The following is a 21,505-nucleotide window of genomic DNA, read 5'->3' as shown; positions in this document are numbered from 1 at the left end:
TCAACACACTCTCGAGTGATGCATGTTTAGTTGGAATTGGGAGTCATCACTTTAGAAACAATTTTCAACAAATGTTGTGTGTAGCTCAATTTTGGGGTCCGTGCATTGAATTCGAGTTGAAGGTGTTATCATGAGAAATATAGGTCATTGAGTTAGCTTCAAGTTGGCGAAAGAATTAGGAAGATCGGAGTTCAAGAGAGAGATATGGTCAATTAAGTAAACATTATGTTCAAAAAGTCAAGTCTTAAAAAGCCAAAAAATAAGGAATGTATTTTAAAAGCATTTTAAACGTGTTTAGAATGGGAATGCTTTTCGTTTGCCCTTTTTTCCCGTATCTTTGGGAAGCATACGACAAAACTTATTTTAAACAATAAAAAGACAAATACATGTTTTGATTGCTTTGACTAAGACTTGCGCTAAAACGTAATAGTACATCTCTATGATATGTAAGGCTAGAGTTTTGAAGTTCTTGCCATTGTAGAATGGTGGTTTATTATGTATAGATAAAGTTTGCTCATAATCACTGACATGTCTCGGAAGTACACTTTTTCTAAGATTGTGGTATTTTAATGACTGGACGATTGGGGTTACTGAATTTGCATGTTTTGACAAATGTTTAAAACTTGGGATTGATCTTATGATAGATCAGATAGGTATCGGTTGGGATTGGACTGGACCAAATAGATTTACCCCTTTCCTAAAAAAAAATTTGGTATTTTGAATCTTTTTACCCTTACCTTACTAGTGGATCAGTATTAGATGGTCAGGACTGGGCATCGTTCTTGGCCAATTCCAATCCGGGTGTTCCTGAAAAATCTAATTCGAATTTTAAAACTATTGTTTAACACGATAAATTGAAATTCTTCATTTCTGGTTCAGAATGAAATCATTCCCAAAGCCCACCAATCCAACTAAGTAATCAATTTCACTCGATCAAAAGGAGTTCTTGTTGGGATGCCTGATATGGATCAACAATTTGTGCATTGTGGTAAATTCTTATTCAAACAAAATTTCCCATCAAGGAAATAAGAATTCCTCAACCATCTCCACATTTTTTCCCAAAAGTGGGAATTTTGAGTGCTATAAATTTTTATTTTTTTTTTTTTGGTGCTAAGGAAGATTTTTAAATTTATAGTCCTAAATAGGTGTCTAGAGTAGTTATTCTTTTATTATAGCAAACTAAGAGTTGTTAAATATATCTGAACTCTTTAGCATCTAAACTGAATTGGTACTCGTTAAATTAATCTTTGCCAATTAGCCAGTGGTTGAGACAATGACTATCAATCTGGTAAAAAATTAGCATGGTTAAATTGTTGACATTGTCGAATGAGTTGCTTTGTGTTGTTTATGGTTGTCCTTGTTGGCAACCTCAGCCACATGGTGGTGATGATGTGGCCAGTTTGGATGATGTGGCAAAAAAGGATGATATGACAGTGTTCAATTTCATCGATGAGATAACAGAGCCACATGGTATGCATGAAGTGGGTTGATACATCCATGGTAGGTGGTGCAGTTTTCAGGGTCAAAATTGGTAAATTTTGCCTAATTATGTTCAGGGGTATTTTTGGCACTAAAAATAAGTTTTTTGGAAGATGGTTTCTTCATGAAAACATTATGTAATTTATCAAGTTCAATGCTTCTGATTTCTTTGTGTTTCGATATCGTATGAATAAGCTACGGCATCCGCGGTCAAAAGATGACTTTTGTGGCAGTCAGGGGTAGTTTTGGCATTGAAGATGAATGTTTTGGAATAAACTTTCTCATGTAACGATACGATAAAAATTCAATCTTTCTAACGCTTTTGATTTCTTCGCTTTTCGATTCCGTATTAGGGAATTGCAATATTGGAAAGGTTTAGGTGCATAATGATCTTTTTGTATATCTAATCTAGATGATGGGGTCTTCTAAAAAGTGTAGAGCATTGAGTTATGGTTCTAACGCTTTTTGTTTCGTCGCAATCGGAAATCATATGAAAGAGTTATGCAAGTTTTCTGGAAGCTGATCCGAAATTTCCAAAATCTGGAAATGAAAATGCTCTAGGTGTTGGTGGGGGAGGTTTAGAATTTTTATAAAGGGTTGAAGGGCTTATTTGTAATTTCTCAGAATTTGGCAAGGCATGAAAGTTTTTCTCAAAAGCATAGGGGCCTAAATATAATATTTAATGAGAACCCAATACGTGTCATTTCCACTTTATTGGGAATGCTACAAACATCTCATTGATTTATTAAAGAATTGTAGCTTTAATCATAAAGATTCAAGAAAGGGCTTCTTTATTGGCTGATGTCATTCAATGGTGTTGACTTCAAAGGGCTGTTGGTGAAGCATTAATTGAAGATTCCTTCTTCTTCGAATGACAATACGAACATGGCTTCCACTTTTTAAGATTAATGGTGGCCATTAGATGAAACCCATCTAAGGACTGAAATGAAAGGTCATTCTAGAATTTGTACTGGCAATGCTGCGTCGATCCAAGGGATCAAGACCGGTCAGAATAAATCTGATGGCTGCAGTTCTATTCCTGATTATATGATTCGCAGGTACACTAAATAGAATTCAAACGTTCCCTTCTAAGCTCCCTCAATGGCCAAACTTTGAAGTGCAATAACTTCCTCAATATTGGTCTCATTTAAGTGATCCAAGTTGCAGTCTCTTCATTTGAAAGAGCTCTATCCATATGAAGAAAAAGAATAGAGGTTAGGTGAAAGAAAAAAAAAAAGAAAATCAGTAGAGAATCTACCCCTTTTGTCTTGGTTGCAAGAATGTCTTATTAACTTCAAAAGAGGTGGTTTACGCTCCATGAAGGAAGCCTAAAAACAAGTCTTTGGTGAGAGGAAATCTATGGATTTTGTGAGAGAAGCTTCCCTCTTGTTGGTAGATCATTGAATGAGGTTTATTGCTTGATTGAAGTGCTTTTACTCCATTAAAGTGGGCTTGAGAAGGTAGTTGAGTCCGTTTGATGTTTCATTAATCAAAAGCCAAGAGAAGAGAGGGTTTTCTATTTATGCTTTAAAGTGCAAGAGGAAAGGGAGAAGACTTGTGGGATGCTATGGCCATATTAAGCTCATTTGAAGGTTCAAGTCTCCTACACTAGAGGGAAGTTGAGGATTCCAGTGTGTAGAGACTATGCTCTAAGACAACTCTGATAACACTAGACAAGAGTTGTGAGATTTTCTAATCCTAGAATTTACGTTATATGTATGTATGATGATACGTATATATGCTAGGTTAGTTGTGGATGAACTGTATACATGCTAGGTTAGTTGTAAATGAACTGTAAGTATGCTAGCTAGTTGTAGATGCACAGATAGGCAAGGCTTGACCGGGACTACGAGTGTTATTTGTGGGTGCTAGGTTAGTTGTATTCTTATATTGAATGCTTAATGGGTGCTAAGTACTAAGAGTGGGTGGTACACATTGTACCGGGACTACGAGTGTTATTTCAGCTTCGACTTAAGAAATTTGGATGTGGGTGCTCCCGATTGAGTGCAATCAAAATTAGTGTATTGAGTATATACGAAGCCTTTACAGGCACTACTCCGAGGACGTAGGCAAATTGTCGAACCTCGTAAAAATTTTGTGTTATGGGTGTGTTTGTTTTTGCATTATATATACATTTATATATTGGAAGTGCGTGAAATGCGGAAAGGGTGTGCACACTTGGAAGTGCCTATGAGAGGCTGAGTGTGTATACAACTGTGCGCGAATAGGGACAAGTACAGGGGCAGGTACATCAGGGTTTGGCTTGTCAGATATCAGACAGGTTTTTGGGCATCAGATTTGGACTAACTGATTCACCCCCTCTCAGTGACTGTCGTGTTACAATACTTTGATCCAACAAAGATTCACCACAACTAAAAATCGTGTAATTAGATCACAAAAATTCTTTCTTTTATTATAACAAACTATGAGGTCTTAATATCACTAAACACCATGGCATCAAAATTTAATTGTAAAATATTAAATTTGAGTTTAACAACAACTACTTAGACAAGTTGGTGTAACTGTGGTGTGTAAAACCCATTATCACCAAGAGGTCTCAAGTTCGGCCTCTTGGTTGTTATCTTCCCCTCCCTATCTTAAAAAAAAAAAAAAATGGTACTTATTAAACTCTTTGAATACCCCCAATCCTTGTTGTAGTTTTAATATGGGATCAAATATAAGTTTGACCCATGTTTTGAAAATGCAAGTGCACACCGTTATACATGTGCATTTGCACATGAAAGTTTTACAACAGGTGCGATCAATCGGGAGGAGCAGGAGCAACGGTAGCATCGGTAAATAGGTATAGTAGTTGTAGGAGAAAGAGAAGAGGAAAAGCGGGTCAACTGATCGAGAAGGCTCACCTCCTTGAATAAAAGGTTGCTCAGAAATGCTTACTCCACCATTCACCTTCGTTCCTTCTGCCATAACCCAAGCTCAGAGAAGGAAGAGATAAGAGGGCCCTATGGAGAATGTGGTCACAAATCCATAATAGAGACTGGGTTCGATAGGAGCAACATCCCCAATAATCTTCAGCTTGGTGCCTTCCCCGAAAGTGTAAAGATGTGAAGTGGTGGAGAGATAGTGGGTTCAGGAGCGGTGATACGTAAGAGATGGGCAGGGTCCCTATTAAATGGAGTGGCTCCCTCCTATAAAATGTTTCTATTGAATCAATGCAGTGGACCTTGAATCAATGGGATTTGCGTTGAGATCATAGTGCTTGTGTGCTCGTATGCAGCACATCCCTCTCTCTCTCTCTCTCTCTCTCTCTCTCTCTCTCTCTCTCTCTCTCTCTCTCTCTCTCTCTCTCTCTCTCTCTCTCTCTCTCTCTCTCTATGTATATATATATATATATAATTTTTCCTTTCTTTACTCCATAACACAAATAAAGTAGGTCTTGATGGAATTTTTAGCAATAGAAAGAAATTGTACCAGTGGATCGATTATGATGCCAGAACCAAAAAATTGGAAGTTAGATTAAGTGGTTCCGGTCATGTTGGTTGTTTGTTCCTCCTTTCTTACAAAATTGATCTATCAAAGATGTGGAAAGAGGAAGACATTTTCTTGGGTGTGAGCTTGTCCAATGGGAATTTTCCTCAGACCACCAATGTTTATTCTTGGAGCTTGAACGAGATATAATTGCATAAGGGAGGAGTGGAATAGAAGAAGCTCAAATGAGACAATATAATGCATAAGGAGTTCGATGAAAGCTTCTTCTATGTTTTTTTGTTAATTTTCAATGTTTTGTAATAGCCTATGAGGTGTACGATGAAATACTTAGGCATTATGAAATAAAGAACACATTTTCACTAAATATGTATCCTAACAGTGTTCACATTCTCAGTTAAATATGCATTCTGCATTTTGATCAGACTTTAACTCAGACTTGGAATTGAAAGAAGAGGTGGAATACGAAAATGATGAAGACTCGAATTTGGACTTAGGCTCGGACTTGGGCTTGGCATCACTCTCGTCTTCTCCTTCCGTGAAGAAGAATTTTGTCTTTGTGGTCCAGTTTGAATTATCCCTTCAACCGGGTGTATCAAGTCTTGAGGACTTGAAACTGTGCATTCTTTGAAGAGATCTCTTGTCCTGAGATCAAGCTATTTAATGAGGCAAGGTGTCTTTGAAACTCCCTTCTCCAGGTGATGTGAGCTCTAACCAATCGAAATCATCTGTAAATAAGAATAATCCTGAAATTAGTCTATTGGAGGTGTAATCAAACCAAGGTTCATTAAATACACTATAAGGAAAGTTTTCTCCTTCTTTGACAAAATATCCATTGAGGGTAGTTGATTTTTCCTTCTTTTGATAGTCTTCCACATCGGAGTTATATTCCAGATTGTGGTATCTCTCATTGGTGGGCAACTCAAGCCAAGTGGCTTGTTCTTGTAGGTATTTTCCTAAGCCCATGCTGTGGAAATATATATATAACTTTTTTTTTTATCATATTGGTAACAGCTGGATTAAATATTAGCTTTCCCTAGTAGAGGAAATGTCTCCTTCAGAGGATCTTCCACGTAAGTAGCTAAAACAAATGTGAAGTCGAATCCACTGAGCTGATAGTCAAAAGTAGTAGGGAACAAGATTGGTCCTCCCTTCTCAAAATTTTTAAGAGTGTTGACAAAGTCAGGATCAACCATAATGGTGACTGTCTTGTCTTCCAAGAGGAACTTGGGCTTTTGGTGCAACGAAGAAGGTACGACACCAATGGCGTGAATCCATGGTCTTCAAAGTAGCATGTTTAAAGTAGATGTATGTCAATGACTTGGAATTCAACATGGAACTTGGTTGGGCCTACTATTATGTCAATGGCTATGAGTTCAAGGATATCCCTTCTTGTGTTGTCATACGCCCTAACACTTTACATGGAGGGTTTGATGTTTGTCACATGTAGCCCCAAATGTTTAAGGGTCTTAAGTGGACAAACATTCAATGCTAATTTGCTGTCAATGAGGACATGTGAAATCCTCATTCCATTGCAATCAATGGTGATGTGTAAGGCCTTCGTGTGACCTGTACCTTCAGCCAATAGATCCTTGTCGTTGAAGAATAAGGTCGTAATGCAAAATCTACTCCTACAATCTCAAATAATTCAAGGGGACTGGTTTCGATTGGTACATGGACCTTGTTCAAGGCTTTTACACCGCATTGTGATGTTTAGTGAAGCCATTAGAAGTCCACAAATTGAGATGCTTGTTTGGGTATTTTTTAAGTTGTTTGAGTACTTCATTCTCCGGTTCAAAATGATTCCAATGCTAATTCCTTTTGGCTTTTGTCTAGCTAACTCAGTCGGGTTGGCCGCATTCAATTTAGGTGGTTTGAATGCTTTACCGCTCCTGGTTACAAAATTGTTGCACTCCACGGTAGAATTAAATACTCACTCCTTGTCAAATCCTGCTATTAGCTCATCTATCTACACATAGCCGTCAATGTAGATTAGGTCAATGCTAGGTTTACTTGGCAACATGGTTTGATTCATATCATCAATTACGAGCGCAAATCCAAGCCATCACATTGTTTGACTTTACTAAAAAAGGCCATTACCCAGTGCACAAAAGCTTCCCGCACTTAAGCATGGTTTTGGGAGGGTATATAAGTAGACAGCCTTACCCCTTTTACGGAGAGGCTAGTTCCCAGGACTCAAACCCGCATCACTGCGCAGGTGGAAAGAGCCCTTTGCCGTTGCTCCAAGCAATGGCCCTTATTGTTCGACTTTACTATGAAGGTTTATATATGTTTATATATGTTTACTTTCTATTATTTTAAAGCATTGGATCCATGTAGCTAACCCCATTCAGTTGGGATAAGGTTATGTTTGTTGTTATTTTAATAAGATTTTCCTAAAGTATCAAAGCCTGATATGGTTTATTCGCCCACCAAAATGACCAACTTAAATAGTCCAGCAAAAAATGCGATGTTTCGATGAAATTTCACCAATTTCGATGCATTTTGCTAATTTTGGTCTAATCGAAATGGCCTACCGAAACGAGATTTTGAACTATGGAACAAATTGGGAGAAGGCTATAAATAGGTAAAGAGAGATAGAGAATTATAAAATACACTGAAGCTTCATATAACCAAATTGTTTCTTTCGTGTTTTTCCCTTCCAACAAAAAGGAAAGGCAATAATCCCCTTGGTCTAGCCGGTATAGGAAGGATATCTAGTTTAGAGCCCTTATTTGTGCCATGTAGAAAGGTGATGTGGCCATTATAACCATTGGACAAAGAAGACATGGTCTGCATTAGCCATGTCATATTTCAAAGCTTAATTCAATCAACATTGGCATACATAGTCATGTGTGTCCATTTATGCTCAGTAACTCTACCACTCTTGGATCTCTCATAATTTTTCAATACTTTGTTTTGCCATTTGGAAAATTCTTTTTGGACTGAAACATGACATGTGAGCAAGGGACCTTTGCTTCTATTGTCCAAAAAAATTTCAGCCCCATCCAACCTACCACGTGACAAATATGATTGTGCAGACTAGAAATCCAGTCTAGGAATTCTGTGTTTGGAAAGCAAATATATGTTGTATTAACGTATTATTAGAATATGATGGCTTAAGATTCCATCTTGCCATGACCACAACCATTGTAGTGTGTGTTCATTTTTCACATTTATCCTAAACATGAGTATACCAAATCCACCAGCATTTTCAGATTTTGCAGTTTCCAAATAAGAATTAATACAAGACCCATTGCCTTATGTATCAGCAGACTTTTGGTATGTGCCTGGCACAAGTCCTAGAACAGACATGAGTCACAAACTACAGAAGGAACTATTTTGGAGATTATATGCTCCTTGTACCACACCTTGAGTGATCTGCACAGGATTCAGAAGAAACAACAAAGAGAATTTTCAGCCCTTAAGCTGCAGCAAGGTCATTTTCAGTAAAAGCATAGTCAAAATTAAGATATTTCCCATCAGATAAAGAATCAAGTTATTAAAATGGGTAATAGAATAAATAGTACACCACTCATTGTCTTTATAGAATATACATCACTCTATAGATTCATTTTCTATACAGAATAAAAAACACTTTCGATCATACTAACACTGTAATTGTTGTTGTTCTCTTCTTGATGATCACAACTTGACAAGTGACTATTTGATCTCATCAGAACATGCAAGTCTAGCCATTCATTGGAGACTAGAACTATCCTATTTGACTATTTTTCATTCTATCTAAAGAGTGTGAAACGTTAAATACTTAGGTCACAACATAGGATGCATGCCTAGGTGATTCCCTCTATGTGACCAATTAACTATTCAGAACCACAGAAGCAAGAAGGATGCTTATTCCATCATGAAATTGGAATTCTCTGAAATTCCACACTACAATCTCTCACATATTAATGATGTGGGAAAAGATCAATGCCAAAATGTCCATTATACTTTCTTCTCTTGGCTCTGCTTTTTCTTCGAGAACCCCCTAATCTAGTCACAACTGAGATAGATGAGAGCAGCCAAATGGTCATTCTTTTCACAATGTCTCCTTCTAATAGATAATGGATGAGTAACAGTTGGTATGATCAAGGATAAAGTATCGGTATCGGTTGCCAAAATTAGGATGCATATACGCACATAAAATGATAGAAAACACTTTTTTTATACACTTGCATATAAAAAAATAAAAAATAAAAAAAAGTAATATATAACATGTATTATGCACAAACACTAAAATAGAGAGTATCGCACAGAGAATCTAAGGTTTGTAGTTGTTTATGGGTGTAACATGGATTCTCAACCTTGATTTCAACTTTAGTTAAAGAGAAAAATCGATGGCAGCAACTTTGGAACAAAAATCCTTCTCAAAAAATTATGTTTTGCTGAGAAATGACCCATCTTGGCCATTATATGACCGTAGCGTACCGTATTGGTCTATACATATCGAATTATCAATATACACTGATACTGTATTGAAAATTAAAAACCGAGGTGAATGTATGTTTCTATATGTATCGTACGATACATATCAATACAAAAGGATTTAAAATTTTCCATGTAGCATATCAATAGTATCATATCGGTAAGGGCCGATACTGATACGTATTGGCTGATACGGTGCGATACATACAGATACTTTAAACCTTGGGTATGATTGTTAAAATAATCGAACATAGCCTCGGTCAACTTAGCTTGATCAGTAAAACAAAAATGAAACAGAAATAATTAAATTTAAACTGTAGGTTTATTGGATTGAAGCAAGCTGTATTAAGAACAGATTCAATTATGGAAGCACAACTGATAGAAAAGATGAAAATCTGAAAAGGGCGTTTACCTTATATGGACAAGCCCTTCCCGGTTTAGTCCCATGGAATTGCAGTATGGGCACAAAGTGTTCTGGCAAGCTCAGCCATGAGACATCAATTGTTCAATGCCATTCATGCATTCAGCGAAGAAATACTCTTAAAGCATCAACAACTTTCTCAGGCCTGTGGACATCGTATATATGTCAAGACTTCAAGAAAGAAGCAAGCTGTCAATGCTTTTCAATGAAAGGTTCAATAGACATTTATTTACCAATCCTCCTGTGGCATGTGGCCAGCACCTTCTATCAACTTAATCTTGACAACATCTGGATTTCCCTTCTGAAACATTTCTGCTTCTGATTGAGGCAAATACTTGTCTGATGCTCCCCAGGCAAGTAGTATTGGTTTATTCCATCTGTAAGTCCAAATTTTTTTATTTGTTGATAATTCAAAAGCAGGAGATTCAGAGATGTTAAATGAATGCAGAATCCCAAGATAATCCAGGAAGGAGATATAAAAAGCCTGACTTCTTCGAAAATTAAACCAAGTAAATTGGAGATTAAAGTTAAGGAAGTAAAGATTGGTCATCATTATTAACTTTGAAGGTGTTCTATGTCCAAAAAAATTAAAATTAATGTACATACATGCTTGAATAATCAACAAAATATGCAATCCATAGAAGTCTACACCAGTGTTGTAAAGGTTCACATCTGGAATTCCATGGTCAATTCATCATAACCTATAGCTGCTACAGTATACCAAGTCGCATGAAAAGAATTTCAAACTCCAATGTTGTTTCATCCAATGTGAACAGAGCAAACATTTGTTATTACTACCTGAATAGCATCAATGTATTGTACTTGTTTTTTTTGGGGCGGGGGAGGGGATGGGGATTCTATTTACAGTTTTCTAAAGTTTGAAAGGAAAAAAAAAATACCTTCCAGATGAAAACCCAGATGATATTCGACCTGATATATCTTTGAAGTTAGCTTTTCTTGCTGCTTCAAGCAATGCTGAAAAATATAACAAAAGAAGACAAAATGATATGGTAAGTAAAGTTATTGATGCAAAATGCCGTGAAAGTGAATCTTGCATTGCGTTTTGATATTTTCTATAATTGAATCGCTTTATGTGAATTTGAGAAACTTTAAAACTGAGGGAGGAAAAAACCTTTGGAAACTGAAGTTATGTTCAATTGCTTATTGAAAATTCTGTGACGTTTAAAACCCATGGCCTACATATGTAGCAGACATCAAGCATCCATTTAATAACAAAATGACCCATGCAAGTGTAATAGACTTGGTAGCACTTAGAAGTTATCATGGTAGGGATCAATTCTGAAAATACTTGATAATGCCAATGCATATTGGGATGGCAATTTAGTAAAAGAACAAAATCTTAAAGGGCTATTAAGATATTAGTACGGAGGGGCAGAATACAACAACTCAGCCTTATCCCAACTAAATGGGATTGGCTAAATGGATCCTTGCCCTCCAATCAGCTCTATTCAATATCATACTTGATACAAATTAGAATGTAAGGTTTGTGATTAACCAAGGGAGAAAGAGAAAAAGAGAGAGAGAAGAAGAAGAAGGAGTTGGAGAGGAAGAAGATGAAGCAGAAGGAAGATGGTAGAATGTATGTTGTGAGTGAAGTCTCACTAACACCAATATATTACTTCACTAACATATTTGCAAGACATTACACATACCTCCCTCAGGAGAGAATTACACATACCCCCCTAAGGAGGAAAAGGAAAAAAAAAAAAAAAAAAACTATGCCAAATTGCTAAACTACCCTTAGTAACATAACTAATATCTCTAACACTCCCTCTCAAGCTGGAGAAAATATCATGTATTCCCAGCTTGGACAGCATAGAACTGAACTAATGATGAACAAGACCCTTTGTGAAGATATCAGCCAACTGGTCTCCAATCCTCACAAAAGGTGTGCATATGCAGCCAGTGTCAATCTTCTCTTTAATGAAGTGTCTGTCCACCTCTATATGCTTTGTTCTGTCATGTTGCAAAGGGTTGTGGGATATACTGATGGCAGCCTTATTGTCACAATAAAGCCTTATAGGTGCCTCAGTATCATATCCCAACTCTTGGACCAGCCTTCTCAACCAGGGAAGCTCACACACTCCATGAGCCATGGCTCTAAATTCTGCCTCTGCACTAGACTGAGTCACCACAGATTGTGTAATAACCTGATGTAGATCTCCTATCAGAGACTAAGCCAGCCCAATCTGCATCAATTAAGCCTTCTATCCTCAGACGGTTATGCTTGCCAAGAAGTAGTCATTTTCCTGGAGAGGACTTCAAGTACCAGAGAATGCAGTAAACCGCATCCAGGTGCCCACTCTTGGGAGCATGCATAAACTGACTCACCACCCCCACTGCATAAGTAATGTCTGGACGAGTCAAGGGTAAATAGATAAGCTTCCCAACTAGCCGTTGATATTTCGCTGCATCAACAAGAGAAGGACCAGCATCTTCCCCCAACTTATGATCCTGCTCAATAGGAGAACTTGCAGGTTTGCAGCTTAGCATTCCTGTTTCTTTCAATAGGTCTAGAATAAACTTCCTTTGATATATATTTATGCCCTTCTTGGATCTAGACACTCCAATCCCCAGGAAATACTTTAAGAGTCCTAGATCCTTAATCTCAAACTGTTGGGCTAACTAGTTCTTCAGATTGGCTATCTCAGCTCTGTCATCTCCAGTTACCACAATGTCATCAACATAGACAAGCAGAGTTGTAATGGTGCCATTACCATGCTTAGTGAACAGAGTGTGGTCAGCCTAACTTTGAGAACAACCATTCTTCAGGATGGCCTGTCTGAACCTTTCAAACCAGGCCTTTGGTGATTGTTTAAGGCCATATAGAGCCTTCTTGAGAAGACATACCTTTCCAATAGCTGAAGGGAGCTTAAAGCTAGGAGGAGTTTGCATGTACACCTCCTCTTCCAGGTCGCCATGAAGAAAGGCATTCTTCACACCTAGTTGATATAATGGTCAATCCTCATTCGCTGCCAGAGATAAAAGGACTCTTCTGGTGCTATGCTTAGCCACAAGAGCAAATGTCTCCTGATAGTCAATCCCATACACTTGGTTGTATCCTTTTGCCACCAACCTTGCTTTGTACCTCTCAATCGTACCATCTAACCGGTACTTGATTGTGTAGACCCACCGGCATCCAACTGGAGTTCTCCCCCTTAGAAGGTCAACCAATTTCTAGGTAAATCTTTTTTCAGGGCCATCATTTCTTCAATCATGGCTTGCTTCCACTTAGGGTAGACATAGCTTCAGAAACATTCTTGGAAATAGAAGCAGATGAGAGAGCAATAGTAAATGCAACACCTGTAGGGGAGAGAGAGTCATAGGAAACAAACTATGCTATAAGATTAGTACAAGCTCTCTTTCCCTTCCTAATAGCAATAGGAAGATCTAACTCTAATGTGGAAGAAAGGATATTACCTGACTGAGGGTGGATCTCAAGAGTTGGATTCAAAGAGGACTCTTGGCAGGTCTTCTTATTCCTTCTTGTATACACAATGGTCATCTTTTCATTACCTGAACCTGAACCACCTCTTGAATGATCACTGTCATCAGTAATATCCACTTCTTTGTGTTTCCCAATGTCAAGCATAAAAGGAGAGATAGGCAATGGGGAAAGAAAAGGGATCTCATCAGTAGTTTTTTCACCTCCATTATGCTCCCCCTGAAAAGGATGCTGATGAGGGGAAAAGAAAGGTGTAGACACAAGGAATGTGATATATTTAAAGAGAAGCCTTCGTCTAAAAGAAGGATGATAACACTTGTATCCCTGGGTAGTGGAGGAATAGCCAAAGAAGATATATTTAAGAGCTTTGGGGTCTAATTTAGTCCGAGAAGACTTATTAACATGGACATAACAAATACACCAAAACACTTTGGGGGGAAGAGAGAAAGAAGAAGACTGAGGAGACAAAGTGTCCAAGGGAGTTTTGGAGCCAAGGAGTTGAGTTGGCATACAGTTGATCAAATAAGCAGCAGTAAGGAGAGCATCAGACCAAAAAGTTTAGAAACATGCATGCTAAAGAGAAGACTCCTACTGACCTCCAACAAATGGCGGTTTTTCCTCTTAGTTACCCCATTTTGTTGGGGTGTGTTAGCACAAGCTAGTTGATGGATAATGCCATGAACAGTAAAAAAATCTTAAAGACCACCATATATGTACTCCCCTCCTTTGTCAGAAAGGCATTATACACATCACTCTTGTGCTTCATCAGAACAGTCCAAGTAGCACGGGAAAAATCATCAACAAAAGAAACAAAGTAACGAAAACCAAGTAGTAGTAGAAGGCCCCCAAACATCAGAGTGCATAATGTGAAAAGGAACAGTAAATCTATTACCATGATAAGGATGAGAAGAACAACAATGTTTGGAAAAAATACATGGTTCACAATGAAAGACATGGGAACTAGGAAAAAAAGTAAATAAATGAGGTATCTGTTTCCTTATAACAACAAAAGATGAACGTCCTAAATCTTGGTGCCACAACATCACAAAATCCACATAACTGCTATCAGTACGTCCACACACATAAGACTGAGTTGTAGCCAAAAAAGGTAATTGAGGTTCAAGTAGGTAGAGTCCTTTCTCCTCACGCCCACTACTAATAATCCTCTTCATCACCAAATCCTAAAAGAGAAAATGAGAAGGAAAAAAAAGTGATAAAATAGTTTAAGGATTTTGTCAAGTGACTCACAGACAAGAGATTACGGGTAAGATCAGGAACGTGAATAACAGAATCAAGTGAAATGGAAGAAGTAATAGGAATGCTACCTTTACCAGAAATGGAGGTAAGGGAGCCATCGGCAACCCTGACCTTATCTCTACAGAAACAAATAGAGTACGTATAATAATAATGGGACATACCAGTCATATGATCCGTAGCACCAGAATTAATAACCCAAGATAGCAGTGGAAGGAATTGACGAGGAAACCTATAAGGCAGAAGCTGAGGAATCTGGCAATGTAAGTGAAGAAGATGATGAGCCTCCCAAGTGAGACATGACCCTACGGAATGCTGTAATATCCTCCCTAGTAAGGGAATTGTGCTCTGCCGAAGGGCTAGGAATAGACCCTGTAGTAGCATGCTCATCCTAAACACTGTGGGCTCTAGCTCCCCCATTACGTCCACCACGAGCACCACTAGTACCACCACGCATTCCAGGAGGTCGACCATAAAGAACCCAACATCTCTTTGGTGTGCCCAGACTTCCCACAGTAATCACGTCTGTCATCCGCCACTACACCAATCTCTCTGAGAGCTAGTAGTAAGGGTTGACCGCTCAGGGGAAGGAACATGCTTCATGGCCACCAGCCTGGTCTCCTCACTCTACAAATAGCTACACACTTCATCAAGGGATGGAAATGGAGACCGGCCCAATATCTGTCGGCTCATACTCGGGATTCAACCCACCAAGCAAAATAAGAACCCGTTCCTTCTCAAGTATCTAGTAAACCTTAGCTTCATCCTTATGATTGGACAGTTGGAGCTCCCTATAGTGATCATACTCCTCCCAGGGACTAATGACAGTGTTGTAGTACTCAGAAATGGTCATATCCCCTTACTTTATGCCAATGACCTTCTGAAGTAGTTGATAAACTTTGGCTGAGTCACCCACACGGTCAAAAGTTTTGGTAACACTGTCCTAAATATCCTTGACAGTTTCTTTCCTCATAAACCTTCTTCCAATCCCAAGTTTCATGGAAAAAATCAGCCATGTCATAACAATGGAGTTTTCAGTCTCCCACTTTGGATATGTTGAGTCATTTGGTTTAGGAGCCTTAATAGTACTTCTAACATACCTGAGCCTTCCCCTACTCCACAAGGAAAGCTTCACAGAATGAGCTCAATCCAAATAGTTGGTGTTGTCCAATGTCACAATAGAGATCTGAGTATGTGGGTTATCAAAAACCATAGGAGTAAGAGGAGCACTACTCGATACACTGGCTGAAACATCACCAAAGAGGGCTCAAAGTCCACTATTTTCAGATATGATGTGGATGAGGAGTCACAAATACAATGGGGAGTACACACTCTACCTAAAAATTTCTTCCCAGATACTCAGAAATAAATCCCACTAAGGGTAGAAACACTATGCCAAAGAAAAAACTGATTAAGGCATACTTTAAGAGAAGTAAGATAGGTCATAACACTCCACAAGACCCAACAAATACATCTCACAATCCAACATAGCAGAAATCCACCATAAAACATATTTTGGAAGCCAACAGGAACAAAAAACGGGGGAGGCGGTACTTGAAAAATAGTAGAAAATGGAGTTGTGAGCCCACACCTCTCTCCCCATAGAACCGAGAGCTTAGAGACCTAGTAAAGAGGCCTTCGGTGATTCAAATGGGACATGCACCACCTGATGGCTAGATGAGAGAGAAAGAAGGTTCACAAAACAAGGAGGGCAGTAGCCATGGGTTAACCAGAAATTAGTTCTAATAGCTCCTCAATAGCTTCAATCCTTCTAAAACCTCCTCAAGAGTTTGCTTTGACCTTCTTTCAAGCTCATCTCATAGATTCTTCAAGTATTTTCACATAATGACCACTTCTTTGGAACCCCTTTGTAACCTAGGGTTCCAAAGAGAGAAAATAGAAGGAGGGAACTTGTAATCCGACTCTCAAACCAAGATGTAGTACTCTGATACCAAGTTAGAATGTAAGGTTTGTGATTAACCATGGGAGAAAGAGAGAAAGAGAGAGAGAAGGAGTTGGAGAGGAAGAAGATGAAGGAAGATGGTAGAATGTGTGTTGTGAGTAAAGTCTCACTAACACCAATATATTACTTCACTAACATATTTACTAGATATTACACATACCTCCCTAAGGAGGAAAAGGAAAAAAAAATAAAACATAACTATGCTAAAGTACTAAACTACCCTTAGTAACATAACTAATATCTCTAACAATACAAGCCCTAAGCCAGACATGTCTTTTTTCCTCACCACTACTCCTAAGTTCATTTTAGTTTGCCCCTAGCCCTTTTCATTCCTTTAATTTGAATCGAATCACTCCTCCGTACTAGAGCATCCAAAGGCCTTCATTGAACATTCATTTTTTAATGAGAAAGCAGGAAAAGGGAAGAAGCAAGAGACAATTTTAAGGAAAAAAAAAAAGGCAACCCAGTGCATAAAGCTCCCGCTACTGCAGGGTCTGGGAGGGGCAAATGTATTCATCGTTATCCCTTGCTTCACAGGAGAGGTTGTTTATAAGTTTTGAACCTGTGACCAACATGTTTCAATAGTGCAACTTAACCGTTGCGCCATAAGCTCACCCACTATTTGAAGTTTGTCTTCAACCTTACCTTTCTTTTCTTGGAAAATAAAAAGGGTTAAAATGCATTTGGGATTGTGTCTTCAACCTCCAGCCCATGATGTGCATTGTGAAGTGTAAACGAGAGGTGGTTGTTGGCTTGCGAGTGAGGTAACCACTTGAAAGGAACCCGATTGATAGGAGATTTCAAGTAAATACAACTCCTATCCCTTTAAAATCCAACGAGTCACAAGTTATATAATGGATCATACGAAGGGAATAAAACCCCTGAAATTTCACCTAGGTAGAAACCATAAGATTTGACATGACCTGAAACTACTTGTGTTTCTCAAAATAGGGGTTGATTCGGGAAGTAACATTCTAGGTTCTAAGTTGCCTAAGGTACTGATTTTAATTGCAAGGTATGAGGAAGAAAGGAGGTGGGGTAAGGGAGATCGAACCTATTCATTTAGGGGATTGTGACTTGTGTCAACTGACAACAAACCCTCCTTTATTTATAATAGTAAGATAAGGGTTTTAAACTATTTCAATGACAAGTACGTCCCTATGGACAGTTCTACCCTTATACCCACCCACATTACAACGCTCCCCCTCAAGTTGGTGCATGGATATCATACATGCCTAACTTACACAAGATTGAACAGAAAACTTTACTACCAAGTCCCTTTGTAAGAACAATTGCTAGTTGATCTCCACTTCTCAAAAAAGGGATACATATCAATCCTTGCTCCAGTTTCTCCTTGATAAAATGCCAATCAATCTCCACATTCTTAGTATGATCATGTTGGATTGGATTGTGTGCATGCTAATGGCTGACTTATTATCATAGTATATCAGCATGGGCAGCTAAACAGGCACACCTAGGTCTTGAAGAAGACCCTGAAGCGAAAGTAACTCACAAATGTCATATGGCATGGCTCAAAATTCAACCTCTGCACTAGATTCGGACACAACTGCTTGCTTCTTGCCACGCCATATCAAAAGGTTTCCACCAATAAAAGGTAAAATAGCCTGAGGAGGATCGACAGTCATCAGGAGAGCCTGCCCAATCAGCATCAATATAAGCCTCGACCCTCATATGATCAAAAGGGGAGAATAGGAGGCCATTTCTTGAAGCTGATTTTAGACACCGAAGTATACGAAAAATTGTTCCCATGTGAGAGCAATAAGGGTCATACATGTATTGACTACTCACCAAGCTAACAACATGACCAATATCTCGTCAAGTATGGGATAGATAAATAAGCCGCCCAGCTAATCTCTGATATCAACCCTTATCAACAGGTTCACCTTCCTTGCTTTTAAGATGAGTATTAACCTCAATGGGTGTATCAAATAGCTTACATCCCAACATACCAGTCTCAGAAAGAAGATCTAGGGTGTATTTTCTTTAGGAGAGAACTACACTTAGTACACAATGGCACCTTGATACCAAGGAAGTACCTTAACTTTCTAAAGTCCTTGGTTTGAAACTTCTTACGAAGATAAGCCTTGAGTTTAGAGATTCTTGGTGGATCATTCCCAATGACAACTATATCAACCACATACACAATAAGGCAATAACTTGATCACCCACCCTTTTAGTGATCAGCATTACTCCATTTGAATCAAACTGCAACCATGGCTATGTGGAAGCGACTAAACCATGCCCTGGGAGACAACTTTAGCACATATATTACCCTCTTTAGTTTGCAGACTTTACCTTGAGTTTCCTTGCTGGAGTAGCCTAGAGGGACATTCATATATACTTCCTCAGTTAGCTCACCACAGGGGAAAGCATTCTTGACATCCAACTGTTGTAGATCCCATCCAAAATTCACTGCATAGGATATAATCACTCAAACTATGTGCATCTTAGAACCGAAGCAAACGTCTGATAGTCAATCCCATAGGTCTGAGTATAACCCTTGACCACCAATCTCAATTTATAACTGTTTACAGTCCCATCTGCATCCTACTTGACTGTAAACACCCATTTTCATCCCACATCCTTCTTATGCAATAGAAGAAAAACTAAGTCTCACGTGCCATTCTTTTCTAATGCATAATTTCCATTGCATCCTTCCACTATGGTTCTACAAGAGCCTTCTGCTAGGTTTGGGGAATGGAAATAAAGGATAGACAAGACACAAAAGCACGATAGGAAGGAGATAGGGAATTATAAGGCACAATATTGAAAATATAATGTTAATCCTACTTCCTATATGTATCAAGAGATGGATCAAGAGGGAAAAGGTCACTTGATGGGAGAATAGATTCTAAATCAGGGGGCAGTTGTGATTGGATAAGAGCAGCGGTAGTGGTAATGGTGTAACTCTCTCCTTCCTTCGGGAATACACCTGTAACTCCTTCTGAGCAAACTGGGACTCCCCTTGTATAGAATCCCCTTGTGTCCCTTTTTCAATCACAGTCTCCTCTTCCACCTGGGAAGGTGGTGGACCATCAAATGGAGAAATCAAAGGTACCTCTTCCCTTCTAGCAAAATCCCCCTGAAGAGGTGCCAAAGATGAGTAGTAAGCTTCTGTCTCATGGAATACAACATCCATGGTAACTAGCATACGTCGGGAAAGTGGGTGGTAGCACTTGTATCCCTTTTGAGTAGTAAAGTATCCCATAAAGATACAATGAAGTCCTTTGGGACCAGCTTTCCATGGTAATGATAAACCATGGGAGGTACCACAAAAGATTTGGATCCTGTAAGTAACTCAATGGGACAACGAATGCCTAGTATACGAGTGACATCCAATTAATAAAATATGTCTCTGTAAGAACCAACTCACTCCAGAGTGGGGCAGGCACATGCATCTCAAACATAATAGATGTAGCAACCTCTAACAAAATGTCTTTTTTCCTTTCTACAACTCCATTTTGAGCAGGTGTATAAACACAACTGATGAACAATGCCATGGTCCGCCAGGTCAGTCTGAAAGGAACCTTTCTTATATTCTGTACCATTATCAATTCTCAAGATCTTAATTCTAGCATCATATTGATTCTTAACCAAACAGTTAAATTGCTGGAAAAAACGGAAGGCTTCATTCTTTGATGCAACATATATACGCATGTGAGTCGAGTATAAAAATCAATGAAGGTAACAAACCATCAATAACTAATCACAAACACATGGCAATAAAAAAATTAACAACACTTCTATTATCAAAACTAGAATAAACATTGTAAGTGTGTCTAGCAAACACACAAGCATCACAAAAAAAACTGGTTTTGATTACAATGCTTAAATAAAACTGGAAATAACTTAGAAAAAGTGCCTAAAGGGGGATTCCATAAGCGACGATGCCAATTATCTAATTCTGATAATGCTACTCTGAATCTGTGTAATGTGCTTGAGTAGGTATAGCTAGTGTAGATCCAGTGTCCAAATAGTATAGGCCACCACTCACTCTACCGCTGCCAATAGTTGCCCTCATCTCCAAATCCTGAAATAGATAATGAGTAGGAAAGAAGGTGACTTTGCAATTCAAATCCCTAGTAATACTACTAATAGATAAGAGATTGATAGAAAACTTAGGAACATACAAAACAGAGGAAAAAGACAATGATGGGAGCATTTGATAGTTCCCATCCCAGCAATAGGTGAGAGGGAACTAGTAGCCACTCGAACCTTGGTTTAACTTGGGGATGGAGAATATGAGGAAAAGGAACTGGGTGACCCAGTCATGTGATTTGTGGCACTGTAATCAACTAACCAGGGTTTTGAACCAATAGATATACAATGACCACCAAAAGCAATACCTGAATGGGTAGATTGTGATTCAGTTATAACTAGCTGGGAGGCAACAGCAGATGAGGAAGAGGGCTCCATGTTGGACATCATGCAATGTAGAATAGCCATCTCATCCTATGAAAAAATGAAATAGTGGAAGCAGCAATATCAGAAGCATCTGTGGTCTCAGATTGATTCTCCTGGGACTAATTGGAATGCCCACGACCCTGACTACACCCACAACCCTGACTATGCCTAAGAGAATTGGCTGGCCTCTCATGAAGCTTCCAACAGGTCTCCCTAGTGTGCCTTTCCTTGCCACAATAATCACACTTGACAACTGGCATATCATCAGTAGAGGGAGTATTGTTCCTTGCAACATTAAAAGAAGGTTGAGAAATTGAACTGGTGCTCTGTGTAAGCTAGATCCTGTGGGATAGGCTAGAGCATAACTGTACGCCTACTTTCCTCAGGTTGAATTAGGGAATAGGCCTGCTCCAGTGTGGGAAAGGGATCACAGTTGCACATGACCCCAGATCTGATCAAACTCCACATTCAAACCGAAATCATAAACTGGCAGCATCTCATCATGCTTCTTAAATCCTACAACATTAGTAGAATTAACACGCTGATATGTCTCATAATAATCAAGTTCATACCATATACCACGAAGTTTATTGGGACACAGTCATCTCTTCCTGAGTAGCCC

At 38.7% G+C, this 21,505-nt stretch overlaps 1 protein-coding gene across 2 annotated transcripts in view; it reads right to left on the bottom strand.

The window, feature by feature from the left end:
• Positions 1-7,995: 7,995 nt before the first annotated feature.
• LOC122066424 (haloalkane dehalogenase-like) overlaps positions 7,996-21,505 on the bottom strand; it is a 28,459-nt gene continuing 14,949 nt past the window's right edge. For both annotated transcript variants that reach the window (XM_042630227.1, XM_042630228.1), the window contains exons 9-12: positions 10,675-10,750; positions 10,009-10,152; positions 9,767-9,920; positions 7,996-8,307 (exon numbers count right to left, since the gene is read on the bottom strand). In XM_042630227.1, the coding sequence (XP_042486161.1) occupies positions 9,878-9,920; positions 10,009-10,152; positions 10,675-10,750 (263 nt within the window). In that variant the 3' untranslated portion in view covers positions 7,996-8,307; positions 9,767-9,877. The remainder of the gene's footprint in view (positions 8,308-9,766; positions 9,921-10,008; positions 10,153-10,674; positions 10,751-21,505) is intronic.

This window comes from Macadamia integrifolia, unplaced genomic scaffold, assembly GCF_013358625.1.
Source record: "Macadamia integrifolia cultivar HAES 741 unplaced genomic scaffold, SCU_Mint_v3 scaffold2385, whole genome shotgun sequence".
NCBI classification, from domain to species: domain Eukaryota; kingdom Viridiplantae; phylum Streptophyta; class Magnoliopsida; order Proteales; family Proteaceae; genus Macadamia; species Macadamia integrifolia.
Note: the sequence above shows the minus strand (reverse complement) of the source record. Positions and strands in the feature narration are given on the sequence as shown.